This window comes from Manis javanica, chromosome 15 (assembly GCF_040802235.1).
Source record: "Manis javanica isolate MJ-LG chromosome 15, MJ_LKY, whole genome shotgun sequence".
NCBI lineage: Eukaryota > Metazoa > Chordata > Mammalia > Pholidota > Manidae > Manis > Manis javanica.
In genome coordinates, this window is record NC_133170.1 from 7,810,254 (window position 1) to 7,832,895 (window position 22,642).

General features: G+C 41.7%; 1 protein-coding gene across 6 annotated transcripts in view; it reads left to right on the top strand.

The window, feature by feature from the left end:
- TMTC1 (transmembrane O-mannosyltransferase targeting cadherins 1) overlaps positions 1–22,642 on the top strand; it is a 214,995-nt gene that overhangs the window by 18,971 nt on the left and 173,382 nt on the right. For 5 of the 6 annotated variants that reach the window (XM_073222795.1, XM_073222798.1, XM_073222800.1 and 2 more), the window contains exons 3-5: positions 3,410–3,483; positions 6,345–6,521; positions 9,868–10,071. In XM_073222795.1, coding sequence (XP_073078896.1) covers positions 3,410–3,483; positions 6,345–6,521; positions 9,868–10,071 — 455 coding nt within the window. The remainder of the gene's footprint in view (positions 1–3,409; positions 3,484–6,344; positions 6,522–9,867; positions 10,072–22,642) is intronic. The other variant, XM_073222797.1, reaches the window with a different exon arrangement.

A 22,642-nucleotide genomic window follows, 5' to 3' on the forward strand; every position in this document is an offset into this window, starting at 1 on the left:
CAAGTAGGCCACATCAGTTGTGCTGTGATGAATGTCCCTCTGGGCCCAGACACCTGGCCTCGTCCCAGGACTTTGGAGCCAGCGAGCTGGGCACTCTGTTTAACCTTCTGGAGGCCTTGCTGGTGATGGCATAGACAGCTCCATGCTCACAGAGGCAGTGGCATAGATGGAGCAGACCTGGCTTCCCAAGTGAGCCGTGTGCAGTTGTTGGGGTCTGAGTGCGGCTTTGGCACCAAGGTGACAGCACAGCGTCACTACCCGTCTCCTCTGAGTCAACAGTGTTCCTGATTTGACACTCAAGTTCCTCACGAGTTAAGGGACCAAGGAACGGTGTGGTCTGAGCAGCCACACTGGGTCATGGCTTTCAGTTCTTCACTGCCCGTGAACATCTGTGGCGGTGTTCACGTTTCTCTTGGTGTAGATTAAACTAGAATTTTTCTCAATATGTGACCTGCTGTCAGTCCACAGCCGAGTATATAGCGGAATTTTTATTTAGATTTTTAACTAATAGATCTGTTAGATGATCAAATAAGTTATAGTTAAATATCAAGTTTGTGCAAACTGTAAAGTAAAGAGATGGTTTCCATAAGCCACGTGGGAATACCTGTGTCAGGGCCGAGAGTGCTGCCTGCTTCGTGTGCAGGAAAAAGGAAGAAAGTGGGAACCAGCGTGGGGAGGGCACTTGACTGAAGCCACCTCACTGACTGTCACAGCAGTACAAGGGAGCGGGCGTCAGACCTTACAGAAGACAAAACCGAATCTCAGAAACCACGGGTAACAAAATTGAGCCCCAGAGAGTAAGAGAAGGGGTTATATTCCAGCCACGTGCACGCATCATTACGTCTCCTTTCTGACTGCAGAGTGTGCTCACTACAAGAGGATATTTATAGGAATATTTCCCAGAAAACCATTTTCCTTTATATACTGTCTGATTCTCTGACACCCCGTGCACACATGCCAGTCCTTTGTGATTCGGTGATGCTGTTTCTATGCCTGAAATGTCAGCCCTGTTCCTTCCCCTCGTGAACTTTCCCTCTTCTTTAAGATCCAGCTCATATGTGACCTCTTTTACGAAGCATTCTTTGGTCCATACCCCCACCTTTTTTTCTTTATACTTGTGTTTCTTGGATTTCAAAAAATTAAGAGAAATTCACACACATTTTAAGTAGTAAAGTAATGCAAAGATTTATAAATAGCTGTCTGTCCCTCACCCCCTTCCATTTTAGTCCCTTTTGAAGTTCACACGTTTAAAAAAAAATAACTTCACATTTAAGAAATAAAGCAACCATGTACCCTTTATCCAGATTCACTAACTTTTACCTTTTTACTACATTTGTTTCATTCTCCTGCTTCTTTTTCTCTCTAAATACATAAAAACATTACTTGTTCTCTGAAGCATTTGAGAATAGGTTGCATAATTCATGCCCCTTTAAATGTTAATAATTTAGTTGTATATTTCCTGAAACCAAGACCATTAGTCATAGTTTCTCTTTAGTCTCTTTAAATTTGGAACAGTTACCATTGTCCTTCTATAATATAACTTATAGCTTTAAATATAATCTAAAAATTATATCAGGATGTGTATAATACAAAATGTTATTAATATAATGTAATCACTAATGTTATAAACATGCTGTTATGTAACAAATATATAAATATATTACATAATTTATAACACATGATTTACATGTATAATACATCTAAATTTCATAAAATATAAGCATAATATAAATATATGTAAACACAATATAGCAAAATGTAAAAACATAAAATATAACAAAAATATATATACATATATGCATATATAGTATATTACATAAGTATGCTATACCTGTAGTATATAATAATACATGCAATATTATAGATTATAATGTGTTGTAATATAACTACTGAACCATAGTCTAATATAAATTAGAATATGTTAAAGCAAAAAACTTTAGTGTCATAAATAATACAGAATTATTATATTTTATACTTTATATAAAACATGTTTGTATATTCTAATAGAATGTTCCTCATGCTGGGTTTGTCTGGTGTCCCCTCAGGATTATATTTAGGCTGTGTATCCATGGCTGGAATACTGCACAAATAATATCGTGTCCTTCTCAGGGTATCACATACAGAGGCACGTCCCATCCTCTTACCCTTTATTGGTGATGTGACGTTTGATTGCCCAGTCAAGGTGTAATACAACGTGATGCATTTTCTCCATAGTGTAATTATTCTTCTTTTTTTTCAGCTCATAAGTAATTGGGAAGGAAATGTTTTGAAGCCCTGAAAATACTCCACCTCATCAAACTTTCACACCCTAAATTTAGCATCCATTGATATTTTGTGATGTTTCTTGCTCCATCCTATGTTTATTCTTCTGGAAGGAAAGGGCTGTATGCCAACTGCACCACTCCCTCCACATTGATTAATTAATTGGCTTTTTAATGTAAGGAAGAGCTCTGTTCTTTCCCATTCACTTGCTGTATGCATGCACGTACTGTCATGTGTACTCATCCATCCATCCATGTATATATATATACCATCAGCATGCACTTAATGTTTATTTTTTCAATGTTTTTTAATTAATCACTGTCCTTATTCACTTTGACATTTAAATTGTCTCACATTTGCTCAGCGGGGGCCCCTTGTCACCAGCCTCAGTGTCTTTTTGATATGTGCCTGTCATTTTCTGAGCACTTTCGTACTTACTAACATGAGAGGGTGAGCCAGCGCCTCTCCTGTCCTCTCAGCCTCAGCCTCAGCCTGCACTGAGCCGCTGTCCACGGAGCCCAGGTCCTCTTCAGTGGAGGAGGCTTGTGGTAGGATGGCCATTTGCTACTGGGATATGTTGCTTTCAGGCCCTTTCAGTGACAAAACTAATCTACACACACACACACACACACACACACACACACTCACTCACTCACTCACACACACACACACACACACTCACTCACTCACTCACTCACTCACTCACTCACTCACTCACTCACTCACTCTCTACATTCGCCTATAGCAGTCATGAGTTCCTGCTCACTCCCATTCTCACCAGAATTGATTCTTCAACTTACATTTCCTCTGCTCCATTTGCATTCCTGTGCCCAAAGAGCTCAGTGTCTGGCACTCAGTCATGTCTCAAAAACTATTTGTGAATAAACCAATGAATGAATGAACTTTCAGTTGATGAATTGACTGTCTGTGGAAGAAAGATTAAAAATGAAGCATGAAAATCTGGCCCCTTTCCCTCCTGTTATTAACTTCTCATTAAATATGTATGGTGGCCAGAGGTGGTCAGTCATATCTCAGACTTTGAAGAATAGTGTGTTTTATACCTTTCATTCATCTAAAAATGAATCAACTTCTGTAATGGTGTTCTGAAAGAAATTTGCTGAGGTATTTATTTTTTCAAACTTCCCAGGTGGCTGGAATTGTTGGCAGAGCTGATGTGTTAGCGTGCCTGCTCTTTCTGTTGGCCTTTCTCTCCTACAACAGGTACGTATAGCGAAGAAAGGCCTCTGCGATTCCAGTCATGCTGTTCCCCAGGGATGTGTGTGTGTGTGTGTGTGTGTGTAAACTGCTCTGTGTGTGTGTGTAGACTGTGTATGCTCTGTGTGTGTGTGTGTGTGTGTAGACTGTATGCTCTGTGTGTGTAGACTGTTGTATGTGTGTGTGTAGACTGTTGTGTGTGTGTAGACTGTATGTTCTGTATGTGTATGTAGACTGTTGTATGTATGTGTGTGTGTAGACTGTGTATGCTCTGTATGTTTGAGTGTAGAGTGTATGCTCTGTGTGTGTAGACTGTATGTTCTGTATGTGTGTGTGTAGACTGTTGTATGTGTGTGTGTGTAGACTGTGTATGCTCTGTATGTTTGAGTGTAGAGTGTATGCTCTGTGTGTATGTAGACTGTGTATGTTCTGTGTGTAAACTGCTCTGTGTGTGTGTGTAGACTGTGTTGTATGTATGTGTGAGTGTAGACTGTATGCTCTGTATGTGTGTGTGTAGACTGTATGCTCTGTGTGTGTGCGTGTGTGTGTGTGTGTGTGTGTGTGAACACCTTCCTGGGAGAGGAGGGGGTCTTCTTGGTGGTGAAGCGCTCAGAGAGCTCCGTGGAGACCAGGGACAGGAAGCCTCTCCTTACTGGATGCCAGGCTGCTCCCTCCCCTGGCCTCGTTCTGACCAGGCCACCAGCTTTTCAGGGGACTCCTCTCCCAGTGCTCATGAGACAAGCTCTTGCATCTTGATGCCCCTTATGAGAATGGAGTTTAGACTGTTAACTCTGAGCCAGAAACACCGGGTCTGGGCCTCTCTGCTCTTTGCCTGCTGTGCTCAGTTTCTCCTTGTCGTTTTGGTCCCCAGTTTTTTTCCCTCTTTATCATTCTCATTAAAGGAGCTTAGAGCTTAAAGTAACAAGGCTGGATTGGAAGTAGTATTTCTCAAGTGTGGTTTTCCAGTTTACACATCCTTTCATCAAATACAGAAGCTCCTTGCTTTGGGAGACTGAAGAGCAGTAAAATATTTTCCCTTTATGGCTCCATTCCCCCAGAGCAATGAGATTCTCACCTGAGTTGTGACATCCACATAGGAAAAGGGACAGGTCAGAAAGAGAATGTGATGGGGCTAGACAGCTCAGTGCCTGGCCCAGGAAAGGGGCTGGCAAGTGAACCATGCTGTCCTATGTCAAGGGATGCCTCAAGGAAGTTCAGGATTGGTGAACTTTGATATGTGGATTAGTTCATTGACCTGTAAAGTTACAAGGCCCAGTGACCCCGAGGAACCCCGTCCTAAACCAGCGGTTCTCAGTATGGGGCAGTTTTGCTGCCTGGCCATGGGGTGTCTGGCAGTGTCTGGAGACCCTTTCACTGTCACAAGTGGCAAGGCCCTGCTGGCAGTTGGCGAGCAGAGGCCGAGGACCCTCCCCCTGTGCAGGGCAGCCCTTCCAGTGAAGAGTCACCTGCCCCCAAATGCCAGCTGTACTGAGACTGGGAGACTGTGGCAAGCCAGTTTACACCTGGGATGTCCAAGAATGAAATGAGTTAATTCTCATGAAGTTTTGGGTTAAGGAGCAGAACCTTTTCTTGGTAAAGTACCAGACAGCACGAAGTCCTGGCTTTGTGACTTTCCTTTCCATTGCTAGTCATGAACCAGTGGTGTGAAAATCTTAAAAATATCAACCCCAAGTCCACAGTTAGTTATTTCCTGTTTACTTTAGTGTTAGACCAAGAGTAACAATTGCTTTTTAGTGTAAATTAGTCTCTTGGGCCTTTTCTGTGTGGTTGATATATTTAGGAACATGATTAGGCCCGCAGTGCATCCATATCTGTGATCATGAGCCAGCTCAGTACAGGGTTCTGTTGTGCATGCATTCTCATTTTTAGCAATTTAAGCTGTAGACCAGATTCAGAGAAAAATGCATACCTACTGTACATGTGGCATATAATTTTAGGCAGTTGCTCCAAGATGTAACAGTAAGAGTAAGATGCCACAACCATAGAAATATGGGCCTTCGCTTCAGAGGCGCGGGAGCAGTTGAGTATGGGGCCTGCTGAAGTGAACAGTGATGTTTTTTGGCGTGAGCTGATTCTGTTTCGTGAGTGGGGAGAAAACTTTACAGCCCTGGAGGGTCTTTTAAAAACCCTGCTGGAAATTATACTGAAGAAAAAAAATATGCCTAATGCATCCACATGAAAAATAAATTAAAAAATACAAACTAGCCAGAAGAAAACAAAAAGCCTAAAATGTGTATTTTCATCACAGAGGGAAATGACGATTATATATTGGTATCTATCCACTGACTTCTTTGGTTTATGTAGAGAAGCATATAAAATACCTCCCCTGAAACAATGGCAAACACTGATGTGCAATGTGTCATTTATTTAATGCTGCATTCAACACCGTGATCCTATTTCACACATGAGGGAACTGAGACACGGGGGCAAAATAACCTGCCCACCTGGACGCTGTACGTTAACTGCAGAGATGCGATGTGAGCCTTTGCCCCAGAGTTCATGCATGCGGCTTAGTTACCTGCATTAGTCACTTAAAATGCATTCCCTTAAACATCACCCATGTAACTAAGAATATCTCTGTGGTAGCATTTTAAAGGGCTGTTTAGTGTTCATTTGTTACATGCTGTAGTAACACCTGAATCTAAGTGCCAAATTCAATAGTGTTGGGCATTTCCTTGTCTCCATCTTTGCAGTTTTAAATAATTCTGTGATCATTCCTGAAGAAATCTTGGCCCACCTTCTTAGAATAGAATGAAATTGATGTCAAAGCTTATCTTTACAAGGTGGAATGTCTTAGTGACCTATGCTTCTTCTTGGAGTGAAATAAGCCTGACCTTGCCTTTCAGGAGTGTGGAGCGGTGCGGTGTTGGGGAGCGTTTCCCTCCCACAGCCTCTCCCTTCTTCTTGCTGCTCAGTTTGTTCCTGGGGACGTGTGCGATGCTGGTCAAAGAGACGGGTATCACGGTGTTCGGAGTGTGCCTGGTGTACGATCTCTTCTCCCTGTCCCACGAGCAAGAGAAACCGTAAGTTGTTGGAAAGTTCCGAAATCAAGCCGTACATGGGCAGAGTGAATTACGTAATAGTTTTCCAGTTTTCATTAAAAATTAGAAGTGGAACATTTTGTTAAATGTAACTTCACCTTAGACCGTAATAAGGCTGATTGCATGGAGATCAGTGCATTTTATATATGTTCAAACTCTTCACACTTATAAAAAGATCAGTGAGGGCTATAAAGTTTTTGTGAGTCCCAAATTTGGAATTGAGAAATAACTATGCTAATCGCAAGTTTATGCTGCTAGCTTGTTTTGGTTCCATACTACTGAGAAATCTTGATTAACCCAGAGGATTGGTTACAAGTGGTAGCAGTTTTTTAACAGCTTGCCTTAAATCTCTGTATTCAGATGGGTTTTATCCATCAGAAGGCGCTGCTGAATTACACTCCGCTTACTTCCTCTAGGAATGATGCTGTTACCTAAGAGTTTTGGAGTCACTTTTTGGAATTCCATAAAGGGCCAGTCTGGATCTTACAGGGATACTCACATGTCATATTCAAATGAAATAGTAAGTTTATTGAGTAGCCAGTTTTCATTTAAAAATTTAGACACATTCCTTTTATCCTGTGAATTACTGATGATAGGGATGATGAAGGCGTATTAAAAGGTCAAGCACATATTATCATTTTCTTCATCTATCAAATCCATAATTACTGACAATTTGACATGCAGACCCCATTTTTCAGTAATTATAAGGCCCTTACTTTTGAACTTTTGAAAAAGGTGGTTGATTCATTCTCTTGCCTTGTCCCATGAAGAATTCTATCTTTAAGAACATTCTGCCTTTTTCTCCCGTTCCCTGCCTCTTTATACTTCTTGACATGGAAGGAGGAGCAGTGCTGTTGAGTGGCAGCGAGCTGAGATGAGTCCTTAAATCCCGATCCCCTTCCTGCCTGGGTGTGCTTGGAGGTAATTCAAGTAGGCTTTAGTGCTGTGTTGGTTCTCTGAGTCTCAGAGGTGTAAAAGGAAGTAGCCCAGTTATCCTTTTGACCCAAGCTCCTGCCAAGAAGCTGTGAGCCAGAGGACCTCCTATCAGCTCATAGGAGAATGTTTTTCCTCTACGTCCTCAACCTCAGTGGGAGTAATCGCATTGCTCGCCTTTCTTTTTAGAGAACAGCTTATCTACCCCTCTCGCTTCCACTTCTGTCTTGCGTCCTCTTTTTATCTGCCTCCCAACTTCTCTCTGCTTTGCTTCACTATCAGCGGAAAGAAGTGACAGCTGGCTGCAGACCCCCCGCCCTGGTGGGTGCAGACCCATCACCACAGAGCCAGGATTTTTTCAAAAGGAAAAGTTGTCTCTTTTATTCCTTCAGTAATCCTTCTTGACCTTCGTCATACTACAGCACCAGAAGTTTAGTAACTTTTAGTTCCCTAGCCAGCAGCTCTGTGTAAGTGGAGAATTCCATTCTTCCTGTAATCCCTTTATCCACCCATTCAACACATACACATTCTGTGCCTGGCCAAGAATGAGAGATAAGATTCCTTCCCTCAAAGAGCATGTCCATTACTGGGAAAGACAGAGATTACGTAAGTAATTGCATGAATAGCTGTTGACAGTTGTGAAAAGTGGTAGAAGGAACCGAGAGCTTGGAACAGCGAGACCTGGCCAATAACATCTGCTCTCTCTTGATTTCTGGCCATGTGCTAGACACTGTGCTGTGATGCCATTTACGTGAATGAAGACACTTAATGCCCACGACAACTGTCACCTTCATTTTTTGGAGGAGAAAGAGAGGCACTCAAAGTAACCTACTGAGTCATCCAACCCCAAGTGGAACCTGGGTTTGGACCCCTGTGTGTGTGACTGCAGAAACACAGAGTTAGCCCTGAAGCTCCCCTGCTTCCATGCAAGGTGCACAGGACAGGGACCTGGGACTTCGCAGGACTACTGCTGCTCAGGGCCTGGCCTCACATTTGCACCATGAGACTAGCTCAGAGGTTGAGTGTATTGCGGGTAATGACCTGTTGGAGAATCTTAGAAATTGTGTCCCGTTTTCCCAGAATAACATACACAGAGTTTTGCATGAATTCTCAGGGGCCTCCCTACCACCTAATCTGCTAATTTGGAAGAGACATTTTGGCACTAGGGTGTTCTTAAGGTTGTTCATTGTATGATTTGGGCAGCAAGAAAGAAGCAGGAACAAATGTTGGAAGTACTTCATTCCAGTTTATTGAAGAGCAATTTACTCCTGAATTTTAAGATTGGGCCACATGAATGATGTGGGATTCCTTTTTTGACATCACCTTTATGAATTAATTTTCAGTGAAAGATCAGCTCCTTGAAGTTAAATTTTTTTTTCCTTAGGATATAATTTCCAACATGCAGAGAATAACATTCTGTGATCTTCATCCCTAAACTCTCTCCAGAAATAACCATGGTCCTGAATTTGGCACTTTTTATTTCTGTCATTATTTTTATGCCAACACTTCATGTTTATATACCAGTTAAAATCAAATTAGTATTATTTTATCTATGTTCAGACTTCATATAAATGGTACTACTTGCTTTACTTTTCATTTTATGTTGGGCTTTTGAGATATAGTTGATACATGTAGCTGTAGTTCATTCATTTTAACTGTGTATAGCAGCATTTAATGATCACGTTAATTTATCCATTTTTCTAAATTTGATATTTAGATTATTTTCACATTTTTTGCTGTTATAAACTATGCTAGGATGGATTTTCCTGTGCAAATACATATGGGTTTCTCCGGGGCATAACCTCAGAAGGGGTCACTGGGGTCACAGATGCATGTTCACTATGTCACATGCTGAGACTTTGCTCTTGAATGTCTGCAGCGGTGTCTGAGAATCCCCTTCACTGCACGTTCTTGCCATCACTTGGTAGTATCAGACTTTTCCATTTTTGCCCATCCAGTGGCTATGAAAGAAAAATGTAAATCAGAGTACATTGATGATTATGAGGAGCATTATATAAAAGTTTTGTAAATCCTGAATACTACTTCAAGTAAATATTATAAGAGAAATACATTTGGAGGCTGAGGGGTGAAGAACAGAGGGTGTGTGCGTGTGTGTGTGAATGTCTGTGTGTGTTGGTGAACAGGTAAGAGTGACTAAGTCCTGGTCTTCTGTAGTAGGAAGTCATGTGATAAGTTCTAAAATTCAAAAAATACATAATTATGTTACTTTAAAAATACTGTGGTCCATACCAGAAACAAAAGAGCTGAAAAGACTTGAGAATGGCTGCTTCCGGGGAGCAGGGCTTGGGGGTGGGCCAGGAGCCTGCTGTTCCTGGTGGCACGCCTTGTCATTCTGTTTGACTCAGTTTCCCCTCAATTCCTTGTGCACAATCAGGAGCAACGGGGTGATCCGCCAGCGCAGCCCGCTGCAGCCCGGGGGCGCCCAGCCCTCCTTGCCGCCCGCGCAATCTCTCCGGGAGGATGGGAAGCAGCAGCGGGCCCACCGAGGGGCCTGGGGGGGCTGCCCCTCCTCGTCTCCAGCAGAGCCGAAGAGCAGTGGATTCCCCGCGTCTCCTCGGGCGGTGTGGTCCATGATGAGGTACTGGGCTGGGCTGGGCTCCTGACCGTGCGCGTGTCCACCATGCAGCGTCACCCACTGCAGTGTGGGAGGCGGGCCAAGCGAAGCCCGGCAGGTTCTTTGTGGCCTCCCCCGTCCTCCCTGCCTCCTCCTCTCCCCCTTCCGCAGCATTTAGATCAGGCAAGCAGGGAGTAGTAGCTAGAAGCGGGCAGAAGCCTGGCTGCCTGCTGTGGCCTGGAAGCAGGGCGTGAGCCGTGAGAAACCTCACTTCTCAGTTATGAAGGGCAAACATTCTAGTGCTTTGCTGATGGAAGAACCTTGCTGTCGGAGATCGGGCGCCCCCGGCTTTGTGGGGCCGGGAGAGCGCCCCCCACCCCTGCTCTGTCTCTCCCTCTGCTCCTTGTGTGTAATAGGAGTTTATCACCGCACAAGTACACCAGGAAGCCCAGGGGGCCCTGCCTCTCAGAAACGCTCCTGAGGTTGCAGGATTATCTCCTTTAACGTGTAGGATTTTTCTTTCTTTTTTGACTGTTTTGACCTAATGAAAATTAACATAGATTTATCAGAACAGGTGCTCACTAAATTAGGTTGCCTCTAAAATAGCTCAAGCCATAGGCAAGCCAGAATTTAATAAAGATGGAAATGAGCCTCATATTATTAGCACTTTGCCAATTCAGATTGCTGTCCTTGCTCTCCGTGCAGCCCCAGAAAACTCTTTCCAGTGTCTTTGTTTCTGATCATTCCCGCCTTGCCTGTGTTTTGGGTCTTGCTGTGTTTGTTCATCAACAAGTGTCTGTTGAATATGAACCACATGCCAGCCACTGATCAAGACACCAGGTTTGTCCTGGGGAACAGTGATGACAAAGTCCTTTATCCTGTGTAGCTTCCCTGCCAGCGGAGGAACACAGACATTAAATAACCAACAGGGAGCAGATGATGTGACAGAAAGGGGCAGATCGGCTTGGCCTGCGCACATTCAGGTTGATGGGTCAGGGAGGGCCTCCTGAATGCTAGTGAATGAGAGAAGCAGCTGGTGCTGTGAAGCTCTGGGCAGAGGGTCCAGACTTAGGCACTGAGCAAGCTGGGATTGGAAGGCGCAAGGCTGGGGTGGGCAGGGCCGCGTCCACACGGGGAGAGTTTGGATTTTATTCTGAGTAGAAAGGGAAGACTTTCAGAGAGTTTGTTCTTGTTTTTTTTTAAGTGTGGAGAGAAGTGATTATATTTCTTTTTGAAAACATTCACACTGGCTTTGTTGTAGTGCACGATGTTAGGGGAAAAGAGTGAAGTTCGGAAAAAAGGATTAGGAACCTTTTGTACCAGGAGAAAGAAAAAAGAAAGAAAAATAGAACAGACTTGGCTGAATGTGATGGAGCCTGGGGTGCAGAGATGTGGGGCGCTTGTGGTCTTTGGATACAGATCCAGCAGGACTTGCTGATGTTTTGGGGTAAGGGTGGGACAAGGCAGGAAACGAGGCTTGGTGGGTTTCTGGCTTGAATAGTTGGGTGGATGGTGGCGTTAGTTACTGAGCTGGAAGGGCGAGGGGAGAAATTGGTTTTCTGAGAATTGGAGGGAGGATGAAATCATAGTAATGCGTGAAATTCCTCAGGAAGAAAGAAGATAAACAGTCAAAACAGTGAGGAAATCCAGATTTTTCTGTAGAGGGCCAAGGAGGAAAAGAAGACAGAGTATTTGGGGGGATTGTTCATTTTTTTAAGGAAGGCCAAGGGGGAGAAAAAAACGGGAGTTAGCAGAGCATTGGAGGATTTCAAGGTGGGACTGGAAAATGTGACTGTGAATCCCACAGAGCAGGGACCAATCAGGTTCTGCTCATGTTTGCATCCCAGGTTACTTCCCTAGTGTCTGACTAATAGCAGTTGCTAGAATATTTGCAAAATGAATAAATTAATGAGTGGATGGTAAGATAGGGTGAGAATTAAGTAAGCACAGATAGAACATTTTCAGTAAATATGATAATGAAGGAAAGAGGGGGAAAGATGTTACCTAGAGGGGTGTTTTGTTTCAATTTTTGTTTTCATTGTAATGATGTGTGTATATGTGTAGGTAACTTGTGGAGATGAAAGAGATGAAAGATGTTGGGGCACAAAGGGATAAGATGAAATATGAATAACAGTGGTTAGCTAGCAAATGTTTACCGACTGGCTCTGCAAAGAAAAGAAATCCTGGCGTGGAGTGTTTGCTAGTTTCCATGTACATTGCTGCTGCTACCGAGGATTTCAAGCTACCAGTGTGACGTCCCTGAGCGTGGATTGGGCGGGATAAGCCAGAGCCCCCCATACTAGGTCCATGCTTAACAGACAATAAGCGTAAATAACCTCAAGAGCATAGAAAACAGTAAATGAAGTAAAGTAATGAGGAAATGGTGAGCTCTTGAGTATGTATTGCCTGTGTTTAATTGACTTCTTTAATTTTAAGTTTATATAATTTAATTTTCAATAAAGGCTGTATTTAATAATTGGCTTGCAAAATTCCTGAAAATTTTATAGGCATCTCTTGCAAGCCAGTGTGAGTCAACTCCAGTACGCTAGTGAAGAAGGCCCTTTAGGTGGGGAAAGAAAATTTCATACCTGTTATCTGTCTGCGGTGTACCAGGAGGTGGGTGGGTTAGCGCTTCCCCTGTTACCCCATCCCAGTATCCATTTAGGACAGATATTATACTTCCCTTTGCCAGGAGGAGATGGAAGATCTTGGAAGTAAAAAAAACTTTGTCCACATTTACATAGTTAATAAGTGGTACTGAAGTCAGGATTGGAACTCAAGCTCTTTGACCCTCAAACCTGCTCTTTGCCCATTTGCCTTGCTCTGAAGTCCACAGTCCAGGGTGAGGACCGAGCTTTGGGGAGGACGCAGGAGGATGCTTCTATCATTCTCGGTGGAGCCGGCCCCGCTGTTGGCCTCTCATGGGTAGAAAGATGGCCCACTCGTGGTAGGTTCACAGATGAGGTACCTCTCATTTGCTCCAGTGTGGGATATTGGTACTAATACATTGAATTAGTATTACAAAAAGGTACACTTTTGTAGGTTACTTTCTTTCCTTTCTTTTTCATCCTGAGCACCAGACTATTTATTTTAGAAAACATGATTCCTGGGGGGCTGTACACAACACAGCTGGAACTGGGCCAGGAGCTTTCTAAGTTAGCATGTCTGTGGGCAAGAAGGACCATTTGCCTCCTTGGACAGGAGAGTTGTCATATATTTTCCCCCTTTTGGAAAAAAAGGTGTTATTTATTTGAGTATAAATTTGAGTATCAAAAAAAGCCATGATTGAACTTTGGTCAGAAGGTGATTAGATAAAGCCAGTACAAGTTCAAAAGAGGCGGCATCCTAGTTTTTAAGCCTTGTTTTTGGCAAACAGCATTGAAATCCTGACTCCTTTATTTACTGATCTTGGACAGGTCATTGTATCCCTGTGAGCCTCAGTTTTCTCATCTCCAAAAGGGAAAAGTAATCGTAGCTCCTACTCTCTGATTGGCTGTCAGGACTGAAAGCAGTAGGACATGTGAGTCGGAGCCTGGGCAGGCGCAGCCAGTAGCATGACTGTAGAACTTCAGTGCTGGGAACACTGTTCTTCCTGTGTCGGTCTCCGAAGACCAGGGTGATTCACAAATGGTGAATCTGCAGCCTGCACGCAGGCAATGAGGAGTGGGTTTTTGTTTTTGGTTGAACTTAGAGACTGCTAGTACATATTTGTATTATATGCATGGCATTAGGCTGACACAAAATTGGGCTAAACACTTATCAGTTAAAATGTTTTTGAGTACAGGGAAAGAACGTAAACCCAGGAAAAAGATGCTGCTACAAGTGATTCCTTTAGTTGCCTGTTTTTCTGTGTGATTAAGTGATTGGCTTATGGGTAGAAAGTACAATCAAAAACTTGGGGCTTAGGGTTGGGATCAGCTAAAATTTCAGTTGCTACTACCTTTTACTGAATTGCTCTATGTAAAATGAGAAATGTTTTGTATGTAAACGTCCCCCACCAACACACACTATTTTCGTGGACATACTTCCCCTTTCACATTAGGAAGCTCAGTGATTTCTACATGAAATCTTATCTTCCTATCTATAACTCATGTTTGTAACTACATATATAAAATCATTTTCATGTATATAATTGACTAGTTTCCTATTTAAAGGATAGTGGTCACAGGATGCATTGAAGACAGTTTTTGGCTTAATAAAGTCTTGCTCATTTCCTCTTTTTTCTGCTGCCCTGCAGGATCTGTCATGGACCATTCATTCATCCAACAGTACTTACTGAGCACCTACTGTGTGCCAGGCACCATTTTTGGTGTTAGGAATATGACAGTGAAGTAAACAGAGCCTTACTCTGGTGGAACTTAGGAAGATGATAAGCATGGTGCTTTTACTTAAAATGAGTGAATTTTCTACCTTTGTGGGCAAGATAGTGGTTAGATTTTCCACCTCAGTGGGTCTTAAATGTTTGTCTTGCATCTGTCTGCATATAGACATGCAAATCAAAAAACTAAGACATGTTTAGGACTAGAGAACAGTTTGACACTTTCGTGAAATTGTGAGGTAATTAAATTCAAGGGATTTAGGATGCATATAAATATTTTGACCTTCGCTGATGGAATACTGAGCAGATTAGACTCCTGAGGTGAGATTTTGAACTTTTATTTCACACATCTGATCCTATGAGTAGGGGACATGTGTCTCAGATCATTATTAATAGCCTATCAGCTTTGTAAGAAACTTAGTGAGCTAGTGAAGTGAGATTTGCAAATGAGAAAAAAATCTGTTGAAAACTTGTGCTAGTGATGAATAACTGGGTTCTCTTGTGATACCCCCTCCCCACTTTACACACCTCTCCATTGACTGAAGTCATATGAGTCAGTTTCAATCTGCGCTGCTGCTTTCAAAAACGACATAACTAAATGAAAGGTGAGTATGGTGAACTAATAGGTCTATACTGAAAATACAAGCATCAGTTAAAGGCTAAATTTGAAGAGTCATAATAATCAATCCCCTCCTTAATGCAGGTGTGAGCCTCATGATGCATCCATGTTAAGAACACAAACCACCTCATGGGAAGTAGACACAAACTAAGATCTTATTTTAAAGAGACTTTGCAAATTCTTTAATTGCAGCTGATCATTTTTACTCACTTCTTTTGCTATGTTCAATGATAATCTGGGCCACATTTTGCTATGCAATTATCTCTCTTCTTCAATAGTATAAATACTTCAGCCCTGAGGTGCTGTTCTCAGATGGCTACATCCCGGCAACTGTGTGACTTATTTGGGGGAAGTAGGCTCAGGATGGTGGTGGAGCCACAAAAGTATTGTTAACTCTCAGGCTGTGTTTTATAAAGACACTGACCAAACCAACCAGCATAATTACTGTTAAAATAATTTATTATTAAGTGGCTCTGTAACTGTTGACACACAGGATCCTGTCATTTAGATACAATAGCCAAATGATACCCTCTTCTGACCTTTGTCTCAAACACTCCCTGGCCTTTTCATAGCTCATCAGCTTCCTTTTAATGTAGTCAAGTGATGGTAGCTTTTGCTCAGACCCTCCCATAGTCCCCTGGGGTGATACTGAGCCGCAAACAGCTCAGTGAGTATGAAGGTCCTCCGGGAAAGAGGTGGGTGGGTGCTGCAGACAGCTGTCCTCCTGTGGAGAAGGAAATACTGTGCTGAGAAGGGTGAAAAAAGGGTGGTGTTTTGCTATAGGAATGATGGGAATGGTGGGAGATTATTAATTTTTTAAAAATTTTAAATAAAATTGAAAAATTATTTAAGAAAAAACTCTGTTATCAAGATTCTTAATTAAGAGCTGTGTGTGTTGGGATTTATTAATGTGCCTTTAACATTCTTTGGTAGGGTTGATTTGCCCAAGCTGGGCTTCCGAATTCCTTTAAAGTAGCTTTTCCCAAATAGGGAACTTAAAAGAATAATATGTGGATGGAGAATTAGAGAAGAGTTTTTTATTCTCTCTTACTACTTCCTAACCGTAGTTGAGCGTAATTTTATTCTTTTGAACCAGACCAGATTATGTGGGAAAACATGAATTAGTTTGATGTGTTCATCTGAAAGCTTACTGAATCTGCTTTGGGTCTTGAGCTGAACTAAGCGCTGAAACGGATCATTTCAATCAAGTGTGCCTTGCATTCATTCAGAGTTTAGCCCTGAAAGCTTCTTCCAAATAAATCACATGCAAAGGAGGCAAAATTCATTTTAATTTATGGATAGCAGTTGGTAGAGCTCCTGACTGCTGACAGCCTCTGGTTCGTTCTGCTTAAGCTTGACTGGGGACCAGTGCTTGGCAATCTTCGATCCCCCTGTGAACCTCAGCCAGTGGCTGATAACTTCTTTCCTTTCTCAGCACCATCAAGCGCGGGCATCCGCTTTCCAAGTAGATGCCCAGGGACATATGTTGAGAGAGGAAACTCTTGGAATGTAGGCATCGCTGGTTGGCATGCAGTTCTGTAGTGCTAAGTAGACTCTTAGAAGCGTATCCCAGGCTGCATGTCTTCCATCAGCTCTGCAGTCGCCCTGTGGGATACTCAGCCTCTGTCCTGGGGTGGTTAAGAGGCTGGAGACTTCAGGGCCACCAAGCATCTGTCCCTTCTTTGGCAGAACCCAGCTAGGCTCTTAGGGTGTCAAAGGGGTATCGCCGCTGATTTCTTTGCTCTTTTAGTTAATACTATTGTCATCCAGGTTCATGTTTTTTTTCCTCTTTCTCTTTTCTCATAATAGCCTGATGAGAAGTGGTGGAGTATTTGTCATAAAAGCTGTAGCAGTTCATCTTAACATTGTAAATGCTCAGGGTGTGTACATAAATAATTCTTTCATGAGAACATTATTCTACGCCAGGCAGTAGATCATGGTTTCAGATAATTTGGTGGAACCTCCAGTTTGTTACTCTGAAAATTGTCTGCCACACCTTTTGATCTGGTTCTACGTTTTGTAGGTTGACTAAAAGAGAATTTAAAAAATACACATGCTTGAAAAAAAAATTTTTTTTTAAATTCAATAGGAGTTTGGAGGGACTGTTTGTCCAGCAGAAGGAAAAAAGAATTGTGGAAATACAAATGAGTTGGAAGTTCTCTTATAATTCAGAAGCAAGCATCACGATTGTGATTTTCATCAATAGTGACATTGTAGGTGCTCCTGTAGCCCTCCGGGAGGGTGCATGTACCAGTGGTCAGGAACCGTGTTTTTAAGTACAGCTTACAATTTTAATTCCACAAAAACCTATGAGCTATACAGTGCACACAGCAGTAAGGAGCATGCGCTCATACCCCAGGGCCTCCGCTGCTCAGCAAGTAGATGGTCTTTGGCAAGTTACTTCAGTTCTCAGGGTCTCCGTTTCCTCACGTAGATGGCAGTAATGCGAGTACCTACTCCTGAGAATACTGTGAGGAACAAACGAGTTAACAGGGAAAGAGTGTAAAATAAATGGGAGTACTAGGATTTCCGTCCTTCCCCCCTATGCTTATTTTATGCCGAAGCCAGTATAGAAGAATTATTGTTGAGAAATATTTTCATGGTGTTCATTTTTCCTTTGCTGTTTTTATGAAAGTGGCCTAGTCTCGGTTTTACCTGTTTATGATATTTAGTTATTTCCTGTTTTTTTCATGAGTTTACAGTATTAGAGGGAAGTGATGATAAAAGAAAACATTCTTGCAGCCATGGAGGAAAATTCGTTGAAGTCTGGCAGGATAATAGAATGCCTGTGTGTTGCCCTTAAAAATTAAACAACGAACTTTATCAAGCAGCAAATGAGTTTATTCAGGAATAGCAGAGGAATTATAATTTGGGACATGCAAACTATGGCAATCTAGAAGCAAGTCCAGAGAACAAAGGAGGAGATTGTTGTTTTATAGAGAAAAGGAGGAAGTTTGGAAAGGTTGTTTTGCACAAATGTTCATTGGAGGAAAATGAGTTTGAAGTGGTGGTGGCCTCCCATTGGCTGAAGGTGAGGGCAGCTAGCTGTTGGGCCAAGAGGAAATCTTCCTTCTTCCTGCTGAACTCTGCAAGCTTTGAATGAGGTTCCCTTTATTCATTTTCGTATGTGTTACCACTTGTTCTTAACTGATGAGTGCCATCCTCATTATAAGTCATCTCAAGAGATATGCTTTCTGAGACGAACAGTTGAACTTTTTTTTAGTTCAATATTTTTGATGTTGTTAGGATTACTAGTGAATAAAATGTCACTTTAATAAACAAATCTTTATGTTGAAAATCAAATAATAAAGACTTAATTTTCTAGTGTTTGGGATAGATGATCTTATCATATAGGAAGAAGTGTTTCGTGCTATAGATTTATGAATTTTTAATGCTGTTCATATTATTCACACCATGATCTTTATTACGTGATATGTAATCTGGAAATGCATATTGATTTTGGAATCACCTTAAGCAGCAGTCTCTACAAGGAGCCTGGCATTAAAGATTTGCTCTTAACGATTTAAACTCCAAAAATATTGGTAAAGTGTTTAAAGGGAACAGAGGTATGGATTTTTAGGGGATGAAGGCAATTAATATATCATAATTTGGAAAAAAATATAAAACAACCCAAACCAAACAACCAGCCAAAGTTGGATGGAGGGGAGGAGTAATGTTTGTGTCATATGCTAAGAGCTAGTCATGCCCTCAGTATGTAATGAATGAACAACACATTTCAGCTTTTGAATGGTAGAGCTTTTAGTTCCTTAACAGTTAAGTCTTTAACAGATTTTTTTTCATACTTTGCATTTGGCTTCCTTAAGTAATTTTTCTTTGTGAGTGTGAAAGGAATATGACTTTGTGGAAGGGATTATGATCCATACTCCAATTATGATTTTAAAAGGTTTTATTAAAAATGGTGTCCAATCATAAAACTTCAGTTCAATTTTCCTGCACAATCAGTGAAAGGGTGTACATTGTCCTCAGTGCAATTTGTTTCTTTCTTCTGTAGTGTATAATTTATGCGTGTAAAGGATAGCTAAGCCTTTTAGGTAAGTTGAGATTGGGTGCCAATCTCCAGATATTTTTAAACAGAAAGTACAGCTGTGTTAATATTGCCGATTAAGAGGACATGATTATTTTGAACATGAAACCTCTCGCCATTGTCCCTCATAGCTGTTTGTGAAAAATCTGAAGAACATAGAAATGCTGGCAGGTTTTTTGTTTGTTTTTGAAAGAGAAGAGCTGTTTTCCTGGCTGTGCTGAACCTGAGAGGAGAGGCGGCATGAGGCAGTGTAAGGAGCTGCTGCCTGGTTCGTGGGAAAACTGGTTTGTGCTTGGATTCCGATTTGCTCTGGTCCTTACTTAGGCTTGTTATTTTAGCTCGCTGGATTTTTGTTTTCTTCTCTGTGACATGACACAAGGGAGACAGGACGGAGTGCTCTCAGGTCATTTGATATTCTCTCTAAGGTCTGTTTTGACCAACTCTTATGAAACTGCTGTCATTTTTTCTCTTCTCTTTGAGTTGCTATACTCTGTTGGCATGTGTGAAGTTAGAAGTTGGGTGGGAGTTGGAGACTGACCCCAAAATGAGACGTTGTTGTTGAGAGGCTCTCCTACGTGACTAGGCAGACTGGTTGGGAGGACATTTTGCTAATGTGCATTTTGATATTTTCTGTTTTCCTTTTCCATCTTTGAATTCTTGATTACCAAAGCTTTTGGAACTTAAGTCAAATGTATTGCTGGAAAATGTCGATATTAAAAAAAAAAAGATCAAATTTTTCCTTAGACATGTTTTGCCTTCAGCCATCGTAGATGTAATCGACGCGCTGCCTTTGCAAACCGACCCTTGCTGACTACTCAGAAACAGTTCACCAATTCATTTGATTAATAAACATTATTAAACATCTACTGTAAAACATGTCTTAGGAATCTTTTGCTTGCAAAGGATAAAACCTTTTAAAAACCTGTTTAAGCAAATTGGCATATTTTGGGGAAGGATACACTACCATCTAACAGCACCTGAGGATGGGTATTGAGTGTGATTTCTGAACACGCAAAGGAACATGCGGAGGAATTGGTAGTCAAACATTTATTTTTTGGCTTTTTTGGGCTTCATAGTTTCTGTTTTGCTTTTCTTAAATCCATGTTGTTCTCCTTTTCCCTCTTGTTAAACACTGACTCTCTTTAATTGGTGAGTGCAGGGCTGTCTCAGTCCTAGCTTCATATAGCTTCTCAGTTCAATGCTCCATAATTATGAGATGAACTGGGATTACTGTGTCTTCTCTTAAAGTTCTTTTTTTTAAAAAAAAGACTGCTTGGCACAGCATGGATTAACTTAAATCAGAATGGGAAGTCATGTAAATAAAAATAATCTCACCAAGGGTGGCCAGTGCAGTGATAGATGTATGTACACTGACTTATGAGATACACGGGGTGGGATGTCATAACCAGCTGGGCAGTCTGGTGGGGCTGAGTCTTAAAAGATGAGCCAATAAGCTGAAGAATGGCAAGACAGTCTTTCCAAGCAGAAAGTGTAGCATGAGGAAGGACGCAGGGCGGGGATCTGCAAAGTGTGCATTTGTGTGCGTGCATGGGTGTGTGTAACTCCAAGCAGCTCTGGAGTAGTGAGGGAGGCTGGGAGGTGGGCAGGAGCCCCGTCATGGGGGAGCTTGGAGCTTGGGAGGGAGGCCAAGGGACTTTGGCTCCTGTAGATGAAGGAAAACAGGTGCAGTGACGATATTCATCTTTGCTTTAGATTCAGTTGGAAGAAAAGGCCGAACATGTAGCCAGATGGAACATACTGTTTAAGTGAAGATGAAGAAACTCAAGCCATTTGATATTATTATATTTTGGAGCATGGCAGAGCCGTAGTTCTGAGATTTTTATAGTTGTTTCCTTCGTATTTATGAGAGTTCAGTGTTTTCTGTTTGCCTTTCAAGATTATGTCTTACATAAAATTTTCTTCACACAGTTTTGTAATTTTGGAAGAATTCTTATATTTAAGAAAAGCTAACAGGAGACTTGAGAGTGCATTAACCCATGGTAGGGAGAAACAATGCCATTTAGTCATGCCTATTAAACTGATTTAAGACTTTTCAATTTGTGATTTTCTTCCAAAGAATAGAAATTAATGGAAACTTCACAGAGGTAATAATCCTTTCCTATTATGCATTCAGTAAGCTACATTTTTAATTTTGATTTCCAGTTTCTGATTAAAATCATCATTTCTTCATATGTGTACTGTGTCCAAGCAGCTGTTATATTTTGTATTGGTTTAGATAATTGCTTTTCTACTTGGCAAAGAAAATGAACAGATGCAAAATAAATACCGTTTTCTGGCATGATGAGTTGGAAGCTCTGCAACCTAATGTTGACTGCATTTTCATTAACAAGGTAGCAAAAGTACAACCCCACCTTAAGACTGTAGCTATTAAGTGCCAAAAATTTACTTTGGCCAGGAGAGAAATTCTGACCAAGTCTGTAAATGCGACTTAGTTTTAGAGCTTGGATATAAGAAATAGAGCTTATTTTTCATGTAAGGAAAAATAGTATGTTGACTTGAGAGCAGATACTGATGTAATTCTCCCTCGAAAGTGATTCTTCCCTTGGTTTAGATTCTCTTACCTTGTTTTACTTTTAGTAATGATGGAACCGTAGTGTGTTCAGTGGTTAGGTTCACGGATCCTGTAGTCACACAAAGTGGATTTAAGTCCCTGATTTCTCAATCAGTAGTAGTATAAACTTGGAGTAGTGATTTCCGCATCCATAAAATAGGAATAATTAGTGACAATTATTGCAAATGGCATGAAGTATGTCAAGAGTTTAGTATAGGGCCCAGTGCAACACACGCACCCAGTTAGCACTTATTACTGTGACATAGGATATTGTACACTAGGATCTGGAGATCTCCATGCTTTCTATAGTTGGTCATGGGACAGAGAAGCTATTTAATATATCTGTGCTACTTTTCAGTGTCTTGAGAGTTTTGGGTTAATTCATTGCCTCATTCCATTGGGAGGTAAAAGGGAACTAATGTGGATTGCATATTACAAGCCAGTAGATGAACATGGATCAGCTCATTTAACTGTCACCATATCCTTGGGAAGTAGGTCTTCCCACCACATTTACAATATTTGAAAGACAAGGCTCAGGAAGTTTGCATAATTTTCATAGCATTACACAGATAGAAAGTGGGAGGTGCGGAATCTGATCCTGCATCTGTCTGATGCCACTACACAGGTTGCTCCAGGCTGTGGGGATCAAGCCCTTTCTAATGCTTCCTGGAAAGATTTATGAGAAAGTTCTAGGACTTTCATGGGGAAAGCAGAAGGAACCTGGGAGCATTAATCTGTGGCGCCCGAGTGCTTTACCCCACTTTACATCTTGGGTGCCGATGTGCTGCCTGGCTCTTGGTCGCGGTGTCATCACACTGGAGAGAAGGGGGATTGCTCTGTGGCCCTTGGCTTGGCCCTTTTTAAAAGGACATTCTTTAAGGTGAAGTGCTGGATGGAATGTGTCACATTTCATCTGTAAGCTGTCATTAAATACTATTTTTCAAAAGGTTGTCTAGAGCACCTCTGAGCTGGCTCTTCAGGAATAGATGCCATCCTGGGCCCCTAACTATTTTATCTATGGGGTTTTCCATTGGATGGTTG